This window comes from Eumetopias jubatus, unplaced genomic scaffold (assembly GCF_037043125.1).
Source record: "Eumetopias jubatus isolate StellerSeaLion01/CBP00866 unplaced genomic scaffold, mEumJub1_p1.0 scaffold_16, whole genome shotgun sequence".
NCBI classification, from domain to species: domain Eukaryota; kingdom Metazoa; phylum Chordata; class Mammalia; order Carnivora; family Otariidae; genus Eumetopias; species Eumetopias jubatus.
The window spans coordinates 36,139,032-36,161,151 of NW_028274822.1; the positions used below are offsets into that span (position 1 = coordinate 36,139,032).

Consider the following 22,120-nt stretch of genomic DNA (forward strand, 5'->3'; position numbering starts at 1 on the left):
AAGTCACATGGCTAATTTTTGGAAGGACTAAAACCTGGTATTCTTGACCCTCATTCCAATGGTCTTTAATATCAAATTAATCATCTTTATCACAAAATCAGTTCTTTTTCCTGACTTTTTTATTCTTCCAATCACACAGGTCCAAAACCTTTGCCCTGATATTTAAACCCATTCATAATCTAATCTAAGTTATGATTTTAATCTTTAGTTTCATTTTCCCTTACAGTTCTAGTAAAACTAAAGCATACTTCCTGCTATGCCCTTCACATACCATGTGATTTTCTTCCTTATTCATGTCTTCACCCACATGAAACACACATACACACCCAAAGATACTCCTAACCCATCAAAATCATATCTTATCTTTTAGGGCTTTTTTCAAATATTACATCTTCCAAAAACCTTTTCTTGATTTCTTTGAATTTCATTTATAGTCCTTATACTATCTAATAGATGATAAATATCGGGATATTTGCCTTACTCTACTATTAGAGTACTTGATGGTAGGGGATTCTGTATATTTCCTGTAGTACTTTGGCAAGCCAGTTTTTTAAAAAATAATAATAGATGTTTAATAAAAAATGTTATTACTCAGTATTACATAAAAATACAAAAATGGTCGGATTTTTAGAGATCTGCAGAATTACAGAACTAATGTTAATTTTTAAGGGTCATCTTTGCATAGCCAACAAAAAGACACCAAAGTAACTAAAAAAACAAACCAGAAAACCTATAAGCAATCAGAGTTCTTGTGACTCCTTAGGTCATTATCATCTTTCATGTGATAATTATCTTCCAATGGTTTGGCTCAGCTGTGCCCTACTATTTGTCATTAAGGCCTCACATATTATTTATTTTCATTCTATAGCATTTATGCAGGAAGGCAGCAATGTAAGCTCCCTTGCCTGTGATTTTTCCCATAGATAATAGAAAATAAATTGCAATTAGATTTTGGTAATTGTATATAATTAACTCAAAATGAGCTGTTAATTATAAAAAATATGTTTTTCACTTCCTCATTATCTCATTTATTTTAGTTCCAAATTCTTAATGCCTCACTTGAGTAAGTTTAATATTTTAAATACACATTTTTAATACTAGGATAATTTAAATTTCCAAATAAACAAAATTTAGCTTAAAATTAAATTTTATCTAGGGAGTTCCACTGGCAAAATCAAAGAGCCTGCAAGGTAGAAAGAAGGTCATTTCCCACAACAATTTTTTATTATATTTTCTGAAATCAACTGTCATTTTTTAATTTAAATCATTCTGCAAAGGCTTCTCAAGCTGTATGTATTCTCCCTTGACCCATCTCTACCTCTTTCTGGGGTTAGTGGAGACAATATCATTTTCATAGCCAATTGAATCAAGGAGACAGATGATTTCATTGCCTTTACTTCTTTGAATCTCACATTAGATTAAATAATTTAAGTGCTGTTGAGTAAGAATTCTTGGATTTCCAAAGACTGTCAGACTCTGGAAGCAGTTGCCAGAGTTTATTCAAACTCTTACAATGTAGATTAATATTTTAAAAGGTCTATGATATGATAAAAGGCATATTAGGAAATATTTTTTTGGAAGCAGTGTATAGTCTTACCTTGTTTTTGTCATAATTGGAATGTAGGACATGCATGTCCAGATGCACCTAAACTTTTAAAGCATGTCCATCTCTTAGACTGGAGTGCTAGTATGTAAAGCATTCACTACACTTACCTGAACAGCAGTGATGAAAACTTTCATAAATTGCAAGCAGGAGTATGAATTGCTATAATCTTTTGGAAAAGAAAATTGGCATGAACTATTATAATTTATAACTATAACATCAAAATATTTTTATGTAAAAATAGCCTCTGACTTATTCATTTTGGGGAATTTATTCTAAAAAAAAATACAAGTACTAGAACATAAGAATGTAAGTTCAGTCGTGCTTGTTATAGCCTTGTGCATAGTGGTAAAGAACTTAAAAACAACTTGACTGCCCAAAATCAGAGGTGCTGGATAAGTTACTGGATATACAGAAACCATAGACTAATATGCTTTCATAAAAAACAAGTTAGTATTTGTATTAGTTTTCTATTGCTGCTATAATGAATTATCACAAATTTAGTGGTTTCCACAACACAAATGTATTGTTCTACAGTTCTGTAGGTCAGAAGTCTGACACAGGTCTCACTGGGCTAACACTGAGGTATAGGCAGAGCTATGTTCCTTTCTGGAGGCTCTAGGAGAGGATGTTTCCTTGCTTATTTGGGTTGTTGGCAGAATTCAGTTCCCGGCAGTTAGAGGACTGAGGTCCCCATTTCCTTGCTGGCTGTCAGCTGAGGACTGTCCCAAGCTTCTAGAAGCTACTTGCATTCCTTGGCTTGTGACCTCCTCCCTCCATTTTCAAAGCCAGCAATGACAGGTTAAGTCACTCTCGTGCCTGGAATCTCTCCTCCTTCCCTCTCATCTCTCAGACTCAGCAAGAAAAGGTTCTCCACTTTTTGGGACTTGTAATTAGACTAGGCCCACCCAGAAAATCCAGGATAATCACCCACAAAGTCTGTTCCCTTGAGCATATCTGCAAAGTCCTTTTGCCATGTAAGGTAACACATTGAGAGGTTCCAGGAATTAGAGCACAGACATTTTTAGAGAGCAATTATTCTACTTACCACAGTTATATGTCTAAAAATCCAATAGATGACCATTAAGTACTGTTAAGTAAGGGGGAAAATTAACAAGTAATGTGTTCATTTTTATCTCAAATGTTTATAGATGTTGTATATGTATGTAAGCATAAAGGTAGAGAAGGATATACATTAGTGTGTTAACACTAATTCAACCAAGATAGTCAGGATAGGGAACATTAGAATAAGGAATAAAAAATGACTAATTTTTTTCTTAATTTTTCTTTGGATGTTTTACTTTTGATAAGAAAAAATGTTTTTCTTTTGAAATTTAGCAAAGTATAACTAAAAGTAAATTGGAATATGACATACTGGATCACATGGACATAACATATATATTCAGAACATTCCATTCTGGGGCACCTGGGTGGCTCAGTCAGTTATGTGTCTGCCTTTGGCTCAGGTCATGATCTCAGGATCCTGGGTTTGAGCACCGCATTGGGCTCCCTGCTCAGTGGGGAGTCTGCTTCTCCCTCTTCCTTTGTCCCTCCCCACTGCTTGTGTTCTCTCTCTCAAATAAATCAAATCTTAAAAAAAAGAACATTCCATCCCAAAACAGAATATACATTCTTTTCAAGTACACATGGAACGTTCTCTAGAATGGATCGCATTACACCAAAAACAAGTCTCAATAAATTAAAAAAAAAAAAAAACTGAAATCATATCTTGCATCTTTCTGACCACAACAATATGAAACCAGAAATCAGTCATAAGAAAAAAAAATTAGGAAAGAACACAAATATATGGAGGAAAAATAACATGCTACTAAACAATGAATGGATCAACCAGGAAATCAAAGAGGAAATAAAAATCTATGTGGAGACAAATGAAAATGAAAACACAGCAGTCCAAAATCTTTGGGATGCAGCTAAAGCTGTTCTAAGAGGGAAGATTATAATACCGGCCAATCTCAAGAAATAAGAAAAATCTCATACAAACAACGTAACTTTACACCTAAAGGAGCTAGAAAACTATGACCAAACAAAACCCAAAGCCAATAGAAGGAAGGAAATGGTAAAGATTAGAACAGAAATAAATGAAATAGAAACTAAAGAAACAATAGAACAGATGAATGAAACCAGGAGCTGGTTCTTTGAAAAGTTAAACAAAATTGATAAACCTTTAGCCAGACTCATCAAGAAAAAAAGAAAGAAGACTCAAGTAAGTAAAATCAGAAATGAAGGAAGAGATATGACAACCAACACCACAGAAATACAAAGAATTATAAAAGTTATATGCCAACAAACTGGACAATCTAGAAGAAACAGATAAATTCCTAGAAATATATAACCTTCCGAAACTGAATCAGGAAGAAACAGAAAAGTTGAGCAGACCCATTATTAGCCAATGAAATTGAATCAGTAATCAAAAACCTCCCAACAAACAAAAGTCCAGGATCAGATGGCTTCACAGATGAATTCTACCAAACATTTAAAAAAGAGTTAATACCTATTCTTCTCAAACTATTCCAAAAAATGGAAGAAGGAAAGCTTCCAAATTCATTTTATGAGGCCAGCATTACCCTAACACCAAAACCAGATAAAGATACTACAAGAAACCAAGAAAACCCAAAAACACCCCCGCAAAAAACCCAAAACCAAAACCAAAAAGATCCCAAACCAAAAAACTATAGGTCAGTATCTCTGATAAACATAGATGCAAAAATCCTCAACAAAGTATTAGCAAACTGAATCCAACATTACATTAAAAAGATCATTCACCACTATAAAGTAGGATTTATTCCAGGGATGCAAGAGTGATTCAATATTCACAAATCAATCAATGTGATACATCACATTAATAAGAGAAAGAATAAAAACCACATAATCATCTTATTAGAGGGGTTACTATCCAAAGTATATAAAGAACTTATAGAATTTGACACCAAAAAAATGAATAATTCAATTAAAAATTAGATAGATAAACTGAATAGACATTTTCCCAAAGAAGACATACATATGGCCAACAGACACATGAAAAGATGCTCAACAACACTACTCATCAGAGAAGTGGAAATCAAAATCACAACGAGATATCACCTTACATCTGTAAGAATGGCTAAAATAAAAAAAAAAATACAAGAAATAACAAGTATTGGCTAAGATGCAGAGAATAAGGACCCCATGCACCATTAATGGGAATGCAAATTGGTGCAGCCACTGTAGAAAACAGTATGGAATTTCTTCAAAATATTAAAAATAGAATTACCATATGATCTGGTAATTTCAGTATTGGGCATTTACCCCAAGAAAACAAAAACACCTATTCAAAAAGACACACGCACTCCTGTGTTTATTGCAGCATTATTTACAATAGCCAAGATATGGAAGCAACCCAAGTGTCTATCTATAGATAAATGGAAGAAAAAGATGTGGTATATATATATACACAATGGAGTATCACTCAATTATAAAAAAGAATGAAATCTTGCCATTTGAAACATGGATGGATCTAGAGAGTATTATGCTAAGTGAACTAATAAGTCTATCAGAGAAAGAGAAATACCGTATGATTTCACTCATATGTGGAATTTAAGAAACAAAACAAATGAAAAGGAAAAACAAAGAGATAAACCCCAAACCAGACTCTTAACTATAGAACAGAGGGTTACCAAAGGGGAGGTGGGTGGGTGGATGGGTGAAATAGGTGAAGGGGATTAAGAGTACACTTATCTTGACGAGCACTGAGTAATGTATAGAATTGTTGAATCATTATAATGGACACCTGAAACTAACACTGTATGTTAACTATATTGGAATTAAAATTAAAAAAAGAAAAGATGTGGCAAGTGTGCACGCACGCACCCCCCCCACACATACACTGGAATATTAGTCAGCCATAAAAAAAGGAGATCTTGCCATTTGTGGCAACACAGGTGAACTCAGAGGGTATTATATAATGCTAAGTGAAATCAGTCAGACAGATAAAGACCAATACCATATGATTTCACTCAGATGTGAAATTTAATGAATAAACCAAACAAACAAACAAAGAAAAAAGACACAAACAAAAACTAGACTCTTAAATATACAGAACAAACCAATGGTTACCAGAGGGGAGGTGGGCAGGGGAATGGGTGAAATAGATCAAGGGCATCAAGACTATGCTTATACTGATGAGCTCTGAGTGATGTACAGAATTGTTGAATCATTATATTGTACACTGAAACAAATATAACACTGTATGTTAATTATACTTGAATTAAAAAAGTGGAATATGAAACAAAATATGTAATATAATACATATCATATACCATAAAGAAATAAGATCTAGAAGTTATATACTAAAATTTTCTTTAGATGATGAGATTATAGGTATGTGTTAAATTCTTCTTTTGTCTTATCAGCATTTATATATTTTTTTCTACCATAAGCAAGCAAGTAAATATATAAACAGGATAACAGAGGGCTCCAGGAGGGATATCTTAAAAAAACAAAAAACAAAGAAGAAAGAAGGGAATATAGCAGCAAAAGAATACAATGAAGATATGATAGAATAACTAATGTGTTTAAATATATTCAGAGAATTAAACTTTCTGGGTGAGTTTGGGAATTACAAGACATGAGAATGTAAATTGCATAAGGTCAGAAATTTTTGTTTTGTGCATTGCTATAATCCCCAAAGTTTAGAATGTGTCTAACACCTGGTGGGAAACTTTATAAATATTTGAATGAATTAACAAATGAATGAGTACACAGAAAATTAAATACGGCATTTCTAAGCTCTAGAGAAAATAAAAATTAAATTTAATAATCATATAGTATACGGCCCAGCTGTGTATTAAATAGATACAGTCTTATTGTAACCATCTTGTGATACAGCTATATTTAGAGGACAGAATAAAGGGAAAAGCATGTGTGTGGGTACATATATTAGGGGAGGAAGAGAAAAAGGAAAGGAGGCGAGAAGGAAGAAATGTGGGGAAAAGTCAGAAGAGATGGAGAAAGCCAATAGATGGTTATCTGTGAGAGCTAAGTCATCATCTTTCATAGCAGAAAGCTAATACTCAATGCCTACGTCATCCAGAAATATGGATATAATGCTGCAAGAAACAAATAAAAGAAGAAACATCTAAAACAGTTAAAACTTCTTATCTCTGAAGAGTGAAAATTGGGAGTACTGCTGCTCCAGTGTAGAGGAGGATGCTATTTTGCATAAGCCTTGTTGAACGAGTTGAGTTTTTAAACTATGCATATGCTTGATATCAATAGTAAAAATTAAATAAATTACAGCAAGTCATAAAAAGACAAATACTATATGATCCCACTTATATGAGGTAACTAGAGTAATCAAACTATAGAAACGGACAGTAGAAGGGTGGTTGCCAGGTGCTGGCAGGGAGAGGAAATGTGGAGCAGTTTGATGGGTAGGGAGGTTCAATTTTGCAAGATAAAAAAGTTCTGCAGATTGGTTACATAATAATGTGAATATACTTAATACTACTGAACTGTACACTAAAATGGTTGAGATGGTAAATTTTATATTATGTGTATTTTACCAAAATTAAAAGATGGCAAAATTGTACGAAATGAGAATTCTTGGGTTCTGCTTCTAACACTGGCTGAGTAGTATCTATAGGACCAAACTCCCATAATTAATAATATAAACTCTTGGAGGAAAAAACAAAAAAAAAAAAACCAAACCTGAAGCACTGAAGAGTCAATGAAAACAAGCAGAAACTGGAAGAGGATCAGCACTTGAAAGAAGACAGTGGCATTGGGACCTAAAGAATCAGAGGACAGAGTCTGAGCTGACCAAAGCACCTGAAAAAGGAAAAATCCTGGAGAGGTCAGAGAGAAAGAGTGAAAGCCTCAAATTCTGTGTAACAACCCTGCCTGCCAGTTCTGTCTAGCCCCTGAACTACATGCAAATGAGGCAGACTCAGACATCCATCCCAGTTAAAGTTAAAAGCGCTCAGCAGTGATTTTCACTGTTACTCAAGGGAAACAGAGGTTGGTCTTTGAATTCAGTTAAGTTAACAGCTTGCTAACATAAAAATTAACATTGTTTAGAGACTATAACTAAATTCCAGAGTCATTCAAAATACTAGGAAAAAATAAAAATTTGCCAAATGTACAAAGGAAAACATGACCAATACTTAAGAGAAAAGTTGATCAATGGAGACAAATCCCAAGATGATCCTGGTGTTAGAATTGGAGACAAGCATTTTAAAGGAAAAATATATGTGTAATGAATAAAAAAGGAAAGTTCAGCAGAGAAATAGAAATTCTAACAAAGATCCAAATGGAAATTCTAAAACTAAAAAATCCATTATCTAAATAAAAATAAATCATTCTATGGGCTTAACAGCAGATTGGAAATAACAGAAGAGTTGATGAATTTGAGAACAGATCAATAGAAATTATCCACTATGAAGAACAAAGAAAAAAATTTCTAAAAAATTAGCAGAGAGTCAGGGACTTCACTAAAGGCCTAATATACCTATAAATGAAATCCAAAAAGGAAAGAAGAAAGAGAATAGGCAAAAAATTTTTGAAAAAATAATGGCCAAAAATTATTCAAATTTCATGAAAAGAGAATTCTCAAACACAGCTTTGGTGGTGAAAACTGATTTAACTTTTTTGGAAAGCAACTGGGTAATGTGAATCAATCTTAAAAGGATTCATATATACTTTGAGTTAGTGGTTCCATTTATAGAATCTATATCAAAGACACAGGTAGAGATAAAGTAAAAAATTTATTCATACAAATGTTCTTCAAGGCATAATTTATAATAGCAAAATCCTGTATTATCCAATAATAGGCTAATAGAGAAATATTTGTCAGTAAATATTTGTTGAATGAATTAATATCAAGTTTTCATAAAATAAATTATGATATCAGAAAATATGATTCAGTGAAAAAAGCAAAAATTAAAATTCTGCATAAGCATAATCCCTATTACTCAATATAGAATATGTTATCATAAAAGAAAGACAGAAAGGAGAGGGTTCAAAGGATCATCTCTGAATGGTAGGATCATGAATGATTATTTTCTTCTTTACACTTTCCTATATTTTAAAAAAAATTTATAATGAGAATGTATTTATTCATATTATCAGAAAACTGATATAAACCTATATAAAGCTATAAATATATACCAAACATATCCTTAATATCTGTGTTCTACATGTTCTTACTTTCACCCATTAGTCAGATTTACCTTGGTCCAGAGTCATCCCCATTCATATCCAGATTGAAGTCTCGGGGTTTGGTAAACTCTTTAGCAGCAAGGAGTTCTCTTGACTTAAATACAGCTTGAGTTCTTAACCTGAAAAAGTAAATTTAGAGAATTTCTAATCCCGTGGAACCTAAGAAACTGAATGGTAACCCTTGGAAGACCATATTCCTTCAGCTAGACCTCCAGAGATTATTTTGAAATTAAAACTCAGTCTGTCAAAATAAATGCGTACTTCCTAAATACACACATGATGTAAATAAAATAAAATAAACACAAATCCATTTTACAGAACTTAAATTTTCTTTATTTATAGAGGAAATGGGGGAGACTGAGTTGGTCAGAATATCATTCAAAATGTCAACATTATAGATGCTTTAGGAGTACTTTAAGTTTCTTCTCTAGAAATTTTAAGTTTCTCTCTCTTCACTCCTAAGCAAGTGTATTTTGATCACCAGAGTCTTAATGGGAATTCTAGTAACACCAAGTATCATTGACCCTGCCCAATAGATCCATAGGAGGCAACTACTTCCCATATTGACAATTCAAAAAGCTGGGCCTATGTCTCACTGACCAATGTATTTTCTCAGGATAACAGAAAAATGTCCCTCCCCTGCCAAAAATTGGAAGAAATTCTATCTAACGATGCTAACTTACTCCCATCTTTGATGTACTGAGGAGGGAAAGCATCTAAAGAAATTAGCATGTTCTACCAGAAGTTTGGGTAGCAATTGATCACTGGCACCTAATACGTAACATCTTCTACCCATTTTTCTAAGTTTTTTAGAAATATTCTCTGGTTCATTTTTAGAAATGAAATCTATAAAAGTATATTCTTTTAACTATGAAATAAAACCATGAAGAAGGGAAGATATTATTAAAACAGTATCATTTCCATCATTGTCAAAGACAGTCTTATAGCTGCAACTAACTATGTACAGTAATATACAAAGAAAATGTGTAGATTAATTACCCTCTAGGAACTTAAAATTTAATAATAATATTTGGTAGTGACATATAGGTAGGTAAGTGCAGAGAGGAGGGGTAGCTCTACTTATATCAGACAAAATCGACAAATCAAAAATTGTAAAAAGAGACAAAATCACTATATAATAATAAAAAGGTTGATTCATCAAGAGTACATTAGCAATTGTAAATATATATGTACCTAACATTGCAGCACCCAAATTTATTAGGCAAATACTAACATATCTAAAGGGAGAAATAGACAACAATACAATAACAATAGATGACTTCAAAACACCCACTTTCAATAATGGATAGACCATCCAAACATCAAAGAAACACTGGACTTGAATATACTTTATATAAAACAGACCTAATAGACAGATACAGAGCATTCCATCCAACAGCAGCAGAATACGTATTCTTTTCAGGTATAAATACATTTTCCAGGATAGATCATGTTAGGTCACAAAACAACACTTAACAAATTTTAGAAGACTGAAATATACCTTTTCCAAACACAATGGAATAAAACTGTTAAGTCAGTAAGTAACAGGAAAGTTGGAAAATTCACAAGTGGAAATTAAACAATACACTCCTGAACAACCAATGAGTCAAAGAAGAAATCAATAGGGAAACCAAAAAATATCTTGAAACAAACGAAAATAAAAACACAACATACCAAAACTTACGGAATAGGTCAAAAACAGTTTTAAGAGGGAAGTTTAGAGTGATAAATATCTATAGTAAGAAAAAAGAAAGATCTCAAATAAACAACCTACATTTATACCTCAAGGAACCACAAGAAGAAAAACAAACTAAGGCCAAAGTTAGCTGAAGGAAGATAATAACAATGAGCAGAGCAGAAACAGAGACCAGAAAAATAATAGAAAGGGTTACTGAAACTAAAAGCTGGTTTTCTGAAAGGATAAACAAAATTAGCAAACTCTTAGATAGACTAAGAAGAAAAAGAGAGAAGACTCAAATAAAATCAGAAATGAAAGAGAAGACGTTATAACTGATACCACAGAATTACAAAGGATGGTAAGAGTCTAATATAAATAGCTATATGCCAAAATTTGGATAGCCTAGAAGAAATGATAAATTCCTAGGAATATATAACCTACCAAGACTTAATGATGAAGAAACAGAAAATCTTAACAGACCAAAAATGACTAAGGAGATTAAATCAGTGACCAAAAACCTTCCAACAAAGAAAAATCCAGGACTGGAGAGTTTCATTGGTGAATTCTACTAAGCATTTTAAGAAGAATTAATGCAAATCCTTCTAAAATTCTTCCAGGGGCACAAGGGTGGTACAGTCAGTTAAGTGTCTGATTCTTGGTTTCGGCTCAGGTCATGATCTCAGGGTTGTGAGATTGAGTCCTGAGTGGGGCTCTGAGCACAGAACAGAGTCTGCTTGAGGATTCTCTCTCCCTCTCCCTCTGTCTCCCATCCCCATTCTCTCTCTCTCTAAAATAAAATAAATACATCTTTAAAAATAAAATAAGATAAAATAATTCCAAAAAATTTAATAGAAAGGAACACTCCCAAACTCATTCTATAAGGCAGCATTAGCCGAATACCAAAGCCAGTTAAGGACACTACAAGAAAAAAAAAATAGGTCAGTATCCGTAATGAATATAGATGAAAAAAATTCTCAACAAAATACTATCAAATGGAATTTACCACATTAATAGAATAAAGGATAAAAATCATTGATCATCTCAATAGCAGGAAAAGCATTTAGCACAATTTAACATCCTTTCATGATAAAGCTCTCAAGAAACTGAGTATAGAAAGAATATAACTCAACATAATCAAGGGCATATATCACAAGCCCACTACTAACATCATATTCAATGGTGAAAGGTTGAAAACTTTTCCCTTAAGATCAGGAACAAGACAAGGATATCTATTCTTCCCACTTTTATTCAACATAATACTGGAAGTATCAGCCAGAGTAATTAGGCAAGAAAAAGAAATAAAAGATATCCCAATCAGGAAGAAAAGTAAAATCGTCTCTGTTTGCAGGTGACACAATCTTATACATAAAAAACAATGAAGATGCCACCAAACAACTGTTAGAACTAATGAACGAATTCACTAAATTTACAGAATACAAAATCAACATACAAAAATCAGTTGCATTTCTATACACTCACATGAACTATCTAAAAAAGAAATTAAGAAATCAATCCCATTTACCCATGAATCAAAAACAACAAAATACTCAGAATGAAAAATTAATCTTAACTGGATTAAAGACTTAAATGTAAGACCTGAAACTGTAAAACTACTGGAAGAAAACATAGGGAAAAAGCTCCTTGACATTGGTGTTGGCAATGATTTTTTGGATTTGACACCAAAAGCTCAGGCAACAATAGCAAAAATAAGTGGGACCACATCAAGATAAAAGGTTTCTGCACAGCAAAATAAATAAACTATAAAAATGAAAAGGCAACCTATGGAAGGAGAGAAAATATTTGCAAATTACATATATGATATGGGATTATTATATATATGATAAAGGTGATCAAGGGTTAATATTCAAAATATACAAGGAACTAACACAACGCAACAGCAAAAAACCAAATAACCCAATTAAAAAATGGGAAGAGGCACTGAAAGGACATTTTTCCAAAGAAGACAAACAAGTGACTAACAGGTACATGAAAAGATGCTCAACATCACTAATTGTCAGGGAAATACAAATCAAAACTACAATGAGATATTGCCTCACACCTGTTTGGTTGGCTTTGATCAAAAGGAAAAAGAGATAACAAATGGGCAGGATATGGAGAAAAGGAATCCGTATACACTGCTGGCGGGAATGTAAATTGGTACAGCCATTATGAAAAACAATATGGAAGTTTCTCAAGAAAATTAAAAACAGAACTACCATATGATCCAGCAGTACTACTTCTGGGTATCTGTTCAAAGGGGATGAAGTTAGTATCTTAAAGAGATATCTGTACCCCATGTTCACTGCAGTGTTACTTGTAATGAAAACAACCTAAGTGTCTGTCGACAAATAAATGGTAAAAAGAGATACATAAAAATACATATGTATTATTCAGTCATGAGAAAGAAGGAAACCCAGACAGTTGCAACACCACGGAGGAACCTAGAGGAACATTATACTAAGTGAACACATGAACATACCAAAACTTGTGAGACATACTTAAAACAGTGCTGAGACAGAAATGTATAGCAATAAATGCTTCCACCAGAAAAGAAGTCTCCAATCAATAATCTAAGCTCCCACCTTAAGAAATTTAAAAATAGAAGAGAAGATAAATCCAAAGCAAGCAGGAGGAAGAAAATAATAAAAGAAATGAATGAAATAAACGAGACCAGTATTACCTTGATAACAAAATTAGACAAAGACAGTACAAAAAACAAAAATACAGACCAAAATCCCTCACCAGTATTGATGCAAATGCCCTTAACACAATATTAGTAAATGGAATTTGGTAATATATAAGAAGTATTTTACACTGTAGCTAAATGGGGCTTATTTTCCAGGGATGCAACACTAGAGCAATATTCAAAAATCAATAAATGTAATCTACCATATTAGCAGGCTAAATTTTAAAAAAATCACATGATCACATCAATTGATGCATAAAAAACATTCATGATAAAAATTTTATATAATCTATAAGAAAAAAATTGATAAATTAAACTTCACCAAAATTAAAACCTCTTGCTATGTTAAAGATCCTGTTAAGGGATTAAAAGGATAAGCTACAGAATAGGAGGAAATATTTGCAATCCACATATTTGAGAAAGGACATATCTAGAATATATAAAAAGCTCTCAAAATTCAACAGTAAAAAAAACCTTAAGCAATCCAATTAGAATAAAGACAAAGATATTAAAGAAACAATTTACCCAAAAAGATGGAAGAAGGGCAAACAAGCAAATGAAAAGATTTTCAACATCATTAGTCATTGGAGAAATGTAAATTAAGACCACAACAAAGTATCATTATACACAGATTAGAACAGGCAAAATAAAAAATTTGTGACAATTCCAAATGCTGGTAAGGATATAGAGGAAAAAGTCCCTTATACATTGCTGGAGAAGAAGTATTTTATACTAAATGTATAAGCTAAATGTAGATTTAATTTTTTTAAACTAAATAGACACTTATCATATGATCTAGCAATCACAGTGCTAGCTTTAATTTGTAGAAATGAGAACCTTCTTAGTCCACACGGAAACTTGTATAAAAATGTACATAGCAGCTCTATTTGTAACAGGCAAAAAACCAAGTTGTCCTTCAATAGATATAAATGGTTAAACAGATCACGGGATAACCATATCATGGACGACGACTCTGCAATCAAAAGGTACAGTATATGTAACAACCTAGATGGATCTTAAGAACATTGTACTGAGTGAAAAAGGCCACTATCAAAAGTTCACACACTGTACATTTTCATTTATATAACATTCTCAAAATGCCAAAATTATAGATACAAAGATTAGTGGGTTCCAAGGATTAGGGATGGTGGGGGCAGAAAAGGGTAGGCAACTCAAATAGGGTAGTAAAAAGGAAATCTTAATAGTGATGAAATAGTTCTATATTTTGATTGCTGTGGTGATTATGCAAGTCTACACACGTGTAAAATGGCATAGAGGTAGACACACACATTGTACCAATGTTAATTTACTAATTTTGACATTGCATTATAGTTATGTAAGACATAGCCATTGGGAAAAACTGGAGGGGAACCTCTACTGTTTTTGCAACTTCCTGTCAATCTCTAATTATTTCAAAATAAAAAGTTTATAAAAGCTCTATAAATATGTATAAACTTTTGCAATTTATACATAAATAAAACTTGCTCAAAAACTGTTTCATAGCTCTCTCATCTAAGCTAGGATGATCAAGAGAACAATAAAGACTTTATTGTCGTTATGCAGCATTATTTCAATAAACAGTGCTTTCAAATGAACATGATACCTATTCTAAAATTATCCATTCTCCCCTCCTGGACTGTGCCCTCTTTAAAGAGCACATTTGATTCATTTTCTAGCCTAGAACCATTTCTGACATATCACAGGCATTTTATAAACGTTTGTTAAATAACATTCTTAGGAGAGACGACACATTAACTGGAGGATTAGAGACTGGGGTTATAAAACTGAAGCAACCTTTTGGAGTTTGGTGACAATCTTGTAAGAACCTTCATTTTCAGTTACGTTAAATGCCTCCAGCTTTCAACAATGAAGAATAGAACTGTCTGACCATGAATGAAGAGAAAGAGGAAGAGCATTTCTGGTTCCAAGAAAAGTATTACACTCACGGAAAAATGTCAAGACGGAACTCTCAAAGAAATTAGAATCTAAAAAATATTAGGCAGAATCTTTAAGTGAGAGAAAATTAAGAAGTAAAAGAAAATGACATTCATATTAAGTGTGTCTGTATAGGATGTATGAGTGTGTATAAACGGGGAAATAGTAAGTTTGATCAAGAAGGAAATGGCAGGGATATATATATACACATATATAAATAAATATATACACACACACACAAGCATTTCCTTATGACAACTTCTAATTTATTTTTTAAAGACATAAGTGACATATTATGTTTAAAATATGTTATTTTAACATTCTTTCATCTTCATTTCCACTGGTGGAATATGTTAAATAACATTATTATGTTTAAATATAATTGTGTCTGATTTAATAATTTTGCTTGAATACATTAAGATGGCAAACTTTATGATGCTGCGTGGAAAACTATGCTGAGCTACATAATCTCAAAATACCAATTTAGTTTTCTGAAACACTGTTCTTAGGGAAGAATTGTTAAGGGAAGAAGAGTTTAAATGTAGGTAAGTTTATAAGAATTGGTTATTGAACAGGTTATGCTTCATGATGAGAAAAGGCTGAACTGAAAAGGCTCCTATCATTTGTTGTATTTTGTATTATGGTGGATAGACATAAATATGGAATGGTGATAGTTAATCACTCTGCCTCACTATCTGTTTCCACATCCTGAAGTCTCAAATTTTTACTTAATGCCCATTATTCTCTATAATGATCACAAACAGCAAAGTGTTTTTATACAATCATTTCTTTTAAAAATATTCCCTTTGGAATCCAGCAAAAGTGACAATGGATCACTCAGAAGTAGATATTCTAAGCTAACATTCTGGAAGACAAGGTAATCTTCCAAGTCTTCCAAATGAGATAGTGGAATTGACTTAGTTGTCCTAGTGAGCATGCATCTTGAGCAAGCCAAGCCCCCGAGGAACCTCTGTTCCTTCGCAAGTGTTAGAGTAGCACAACAGTTACTTTACACCGTGTTCTCTAAGCTACAGACATTGCTGAAAGAACAAATAAGACTCACCAATTGTAATCCAGTCGAGACTGATGAAGCTGCTGCTGTTTTAGGAGAAGCTTTGTCTCCTGCTGGGTCAGCAGATGCTGAAGGCGCTCTTTTTCAATTTCCAGCTCCATTTTCTGAAGCATAAGTTGCTGTCTTCTATTTTCTGAGAGTTGCTTTTTGACATCAGTTTCACCAGACTGCTGGGTCCCTTGACCATGCATCAGGGATGTCCAGGAGAGCCCACAATAACTGCATGATTCCAGATGTGTTCTGGAATATTGAGGGGCCATGTGTGTAGGATGGCTTTCATGAATAGGATCTACATTTTCAGAAAGTCTATGACCACAACACTGACTGGGAGGAGTAGGCTTCAGGGGTTGGCATTCTTTCATCTTCAATTCTGCTGGTGGAACCTTCTCTGTAGGGACTGCATCTGCCAGTTCTCTCCCTGGAGATCCATAGTCACATGTTCTGGTCTTTGATGACACCCTGTCTAGGTCCGTTTTGGGATAACGGAAGTCTGCTGGTTTCAAAGAATTATTCCTAAACTGCAGAAGGGCTTCTGAAGCTGAGTCCTGGTTTGCAGACTTAGGCCTCTGCTTGGTTTGATAGCAGGATTGTGATTTGGCTACACTCAAGTAGGAACCATCTAGTTCCATAGCTGAAGACTGAAGAGTGCTTTTCCTACTGGATACCTAAAAGGAACCACAAGATCATTTGTCAAATAAGAGTACACTGAAATGAGCTCTTTTGGCTTTTCAGAAATCAATGATATATGTTTACCAAAATGAAGTTGTTGTTTTGTCTTCTTAAATAATAAATGATCATATTCACACAGCTAAACAGACATGTGCCACAAAGCTAAAACCATTTTCAAACAATCTACATTTCAGTAAATCTACAGGGATGATAAAAAGAAAGTGTTGCTATTTGCTGCTTAAGCAAGATGACAGGATGTTGCAAATAATGAGGGTTACATAAAATCAACTTTGAGAAGAGACAAAAACATTAAATTATGTTAATGTCTTAAAATGTTTACTTTTAAATACTAAGCCAAGAAATCCATTCAGCCACCTTAAATACCCTTTCTAATGCCCTTTGTCCATTACACACAATGAGATTTGTTGTAAAACATTTCATCTTACCCTGAATAAGATGTTAGTTACCGTCAGAAATTTGATGAATTTTTATAAATATCTTTATAGCACACAAATAAAACCAAGCACTTTCCAAAAAATATGATTCTAATCAAAAGCAATTATTTAAATACAAAACATATTTAATTTCAGCTATAAACATAAGTGATTTTTCAATTAAACTGTTCAAGTGATTATAGCCTGATACAACTCATGCAGAAAGGAAGTAGTTGCAGGCCAATAGAGTGAGCTTTCCGGTTTTTTAGCCTCAAGCCTGTTCTATCAGGGAGAGCAAAACTTAGTTTATATCAGTGATCCTCAAACTTTAGCATGTATGAAAATCACCTGGAGGAACTGTTAAATGTGAATTGCTGGGCTTCATACCCAGAGTTTTGCATTCAGGAAGTCTGGAGCAGAGTTGGAGAAGCTGCGTTTTTAGCCAGTTGCCAGATGATACTGACGCTGCTCATCTGGGACCACACTTTGAGAACTACTGATCTGTAACATGGGACACCTGACTCCTCCTGTGTCTCATGTTTTGATAACATGGGGCTCACCCAGGTAATCCTGGGTAATTTCCTTATCTCCAGATCATTAACTTAATCACATCTATAAAGTCTCTTGTCATATAAAATCCTTTGTGTCATTGAAAGAGACATTCACAGGCTCCAGGAATTAGAACAGGCTTCAGGAATTAGGACATGGGCATATTTGGCGGGGGGGGGGGAGGGGGGGACATTATCCAGTCTACCACAACTTCTTTTTAAATTAGAACTCATAAACAGTTGAGATGCTTATCTTATTCTGGAGACATGGAATAAATGAATAATTGAGGTCTCTAGGAGAAGGGGGAAAAATCCTGCCAATTTACTTTGCCGTAGTTGAAAATGATGAACTGATTGGTAAAAAATTGGTAAAAAGTGTCAACAGATATACATCAACACCATGTTTCCTATCTTCTGATAAAAGAGGGCTATTAACAAGAACTCTTAAGATTTTGAGTTTCTACAGCAATACTAAAGGGGTTCTATTCAAATGAGAATGAGCCACATCTGGGAAAAAGATGTGGTCCTCTTCAAAGAAGACACATAATCCTTTACACTGAGCAGATGACATTGAATAGGTTGCAAGCTACAGAAAAGAAACCAGTCCTAGGGCAAAATTTATGATAAACTACCTCATAAAAAAATTAACCTTATTTTACAACTAAAGGGAAATTCTAGTCCACATTAATCTCCCCTACTCTGAACTTCTGTAGCACTTACTGTCAAAACAAATATTTAACATTTATCATCTGCTATTTTGTATTCTAAGCTATCTTTTTATAGAATTATTATATTTAAAAAATGACGGGTAAATTTTTTAAAGGTCTGGAAACTTAAATCAACTATTTAACATTATCATATATTTCCTAATCCTTGTTTTAGCAATATAACAATAGCATGTATGTATTATTTTATAGTCTTATTTTTGTTCCTTAACATTATTTACATACGTGCATTTTTAGGTATTGACATAGCTGATACTTATGTTAATGGTACTAATTATTAAAGTATTCATAAATGTCAGGTATTTGGAATATTAAAAAATATTTTTTTTGGTAGTTAACTTTTTCTGTTTTTGAGAGGCAGTTCAACATAATGATTTTGATGCATACTTTGCTCAAAGAGCACACTGCTTTGCCAATTACCTGATGGGTGACTGTGCATGTTGGTAGGCAGGATTCTAAGATGGTCCCCAAGATTCCTGTCTTCTTGGTGTACCCACCTTGTATTATCTCCTCCCCTCAGTATGGGTAGACTTTGGGAATATGACGAGATATGAATCCCGTTGTTATGCTACAGTAAATGGCCAAAGGAATGTTACAGATGTAACTAAGGCTCCTCCTCATCAGCTGGCTTTGAATTAATAAAAAGGAGATTATCTTATATGGGCCAGACCTAATTAAGTGGTCCTTTAAAAAAGGGTCTGGTGCCCTCCCTAATTTTGGAGAGTGGCCTTGAAGAAATAAGCTCACATGTTGTGGGAAGACCAGTGAAGGGGGTCATGTGGCAATGACTTCTAGAGCAGAAGGCAGTTTCCAGCTAACAGCTAGCAAAAAGTGAGCCATCGATCATACAGATGCAAGAAAATAAATTCTGCCGACAACCATGTGAGTTTGGAAGGGGACCGAGAGCTCCAGATTAGAATGCGGTCCAGCTGTCACCTTGACTGCAGCTTTCTAAGACCCAGCAGAGGCCCCAACTAACCTGTGCCCGACTCATGACCTAGAGAAACTGTGAGATAATAAATGTGTATGTGTATTAAACCAGTAAATTTGTAGTAATTTGTTACACAGCAATACAAAGCAAAAAAAAAAGCACATTACTCAACTTGCCTGACCCTTAGTTTTCTCATCAATAAAACAGGGATTAAAGACAGCTTCTACCTCAAAAACTAAACATGGTGGTCAGATGGGCAGTTATCAAGGGTGCCAATTTATAAGGGTACCAATTTACAAAAAGGAAAAAAAAAACCCTTATACTTACCCAAACTTTTTTCAAGGAGAACATTATGGGGTATGTGTGTGTGGCGGGAGGTAAGATCTCCAAGAGACATGTGCAGTTACAGCAGATTACTTCTAAAGAGAATGAGTTTTGTTATCCAGCTTTATTTTGCTGAAGTGAGGATTGGGCCAGAGTTGAAATACTTGAGATAATAGAGAGGTTCTTCATCTCTGTCCTCATACAAAAGATGTCAGTCTTACCCTGACATCCTGCACTGCCTCTTAGGGTTGTTGTGATACTGGATAATTCATATAAAGTGCTCTGGATAGTGCCTAACCTAAAGTCAGTATTCAAACCATGTTTCCTATTAAAATTATTACTACTGTTGTTATCATTGACTTCTCTGCCTCGACCAATCTTGAGGTCAAGGGCTATATTTACTCCTCTGGATATAGAGCACTGGGGCTTGCACATAGTGACTAGGGGCTAACTGTATCAGATAAGTAGAAAGAGTCAAGTTGGGTTATGGGTCACAGAAAATTAGAAATGAAAATTAGAATCCATGATTAGACTGAATTACGTGCTACTATGGAAGAGAAAGAGAGAAGAAATAGAAAACTGCCTGGTAGAATCTGAATATAAGAAATTAAGTTATTTTATTAGTGAAATTGAGACAAATATTGCCTCTGGGACACATGCAAGTCACAATGGGCCTGAATGAAACAGATGTGTTTTTCTTTCCAGAGCTGCTGCTCCATGCTTTCTATGAGATATTTACAAATGTACCTTCTTTTAACTAAGGCTTAAACTAACAAATCCCAAACTGCTGTCTCTAGCATATGGGTTTGATATGAATTTTTCAGATATAGAACACTAATTTAGGAACCAATCGATTTTTTTAATGGAGGCATAATTTACATATAAAAAATGCACATGTCTTAAGTGTACAGCTTGATAAATTTTTACATTTGCATATACCCATGTAATCATTATTACCCCAGAAAGTTCCTTGTGCTCTTTCTAGTCAGACCAACATCTTTACACTCCCAGAGGCAACGATTATTCTCAGTTCTATGACCACAGATTAGTTTTGCCTCATATAAATGGAATCATAAAGTACGCTATTCTTTTGTGACTAGCTTCTTTTTTTTAGATATGTATTTATTTATTTATTTATTTATTTATTTATTTATGAGAGAGTGCGTGAGTGAGTGGAGGGAAGAGGAAGAGGAGAGAGAGAATCCCAATCAGACTCTGCTCTGAGTGCAGAGCCCAATGAGCAGCTCAATCTCACCAACCATGAGATCATGACCCAAGCTGAAATCAAGAGTCACACGCTCAACTGACTGAACCACTCAGGCACCCCTGTGGCTAGATTCTTAAGCTCAACATAATTTTGAGCTTCCTTTATGGTATGTTCTTGTCTGTATCAATATAATTCTTTTTTTATTGCTGCATAGTATTTCATTTTATGAATATAGCAAAATTTGTTTATTCATTCTCTTATTGGATTATGTTGTTTCTTGTTTAGGGCTGCTATGAATAAAGGTGCTAGCAGTTTCTTACACAAGCCTTTTTTTTAAGGGGGGGCAGATGGAGAGGGAGAAAGAGAATCTTAAGCAAGCTCCATGCCCAGCATGGAGCCCAATGCCGTGCTTGATCTCATGACCCTGAGATCATGATCCGAGCCGAAATCAGGAGTAGTATGCTTAACCGACTGAGCCACCCAGGTGCCCCTTTATACAAGTCTTTTTTCTAGTAACAGGTATTTATTTCTCTTGGACACAGGGTAGGCATATGTTTGACTTTATTAGAAACAGCCAATACCTGTTCCAGAGTGGTCATTCTATTCTATGTCTCCATCAGCACAGTAAAAGAGTCCCAGTTGTTTCACATTCACACTAACACTTTTTTTTCGGTGCAAAATTTTGTTAAAGCACAGGTACAGGACCTGTGGACAGAAAGAGCTGCCCACACTGATGGTATGTTTTTACTTTAAGCCAGTCTGGTGTGTAGTGAAATCTCACTGTGATTTTATTTTGCATTTTTCTGATATGTAATGATAGTAATTAACATATGCTTATTGGCCATTTGGATATCTTATTTTGTTAAGTGCTTGGTGAAACCAATACCTTTAAATAATTCAAAATAATTTTTATTTTAAAAATTTTTTAATTTTTAAAAAGATTTTATTTATTTGATACAGACAGAGACAGAGCACAAGCAGGGGGGAAGAGGCAGAGGGAGAGGGAGAAACAGACTCCCCATTGAGCAAGGAGCCTGAAGTGGAGCTTGATCCCAGGACCCCGAGATCATGACCTGAGCCGAAGGCAGATGCT

General features: G+C 34.1%; 1 protein-coding gene across 2 annotated transcripts in view; it reads right to left on the reverse strand.

Annotated features, from left to right (window-relative positions):
- The window catches only part of KIAA1328 (KIAA1328 ortholog), a 362,056-nt gene that overhangs the window by 114,733 nt on the left and 225,203 nt on the right, over window positions 1–22,120 (reverse strand). For both annotated transcript variants that reach the window (XM_028098399.2, XM_088019426.1), the window contains 2 exons: window positions 16,181–16,854; window positions 8,830–8,937 (listed from right to left, as the gene is read on the reverse strand). In XM_028098399.2, coding sequence (XP_027954200.2) covers window positions 8,830–8,937; window positions 16,181–16,854 — 782 coding nt within the window. The remainder of the gene's footprint in view (window positions 1–8,829; window positions 8,938–16,180; window positions 16,855–22,120) is intronic.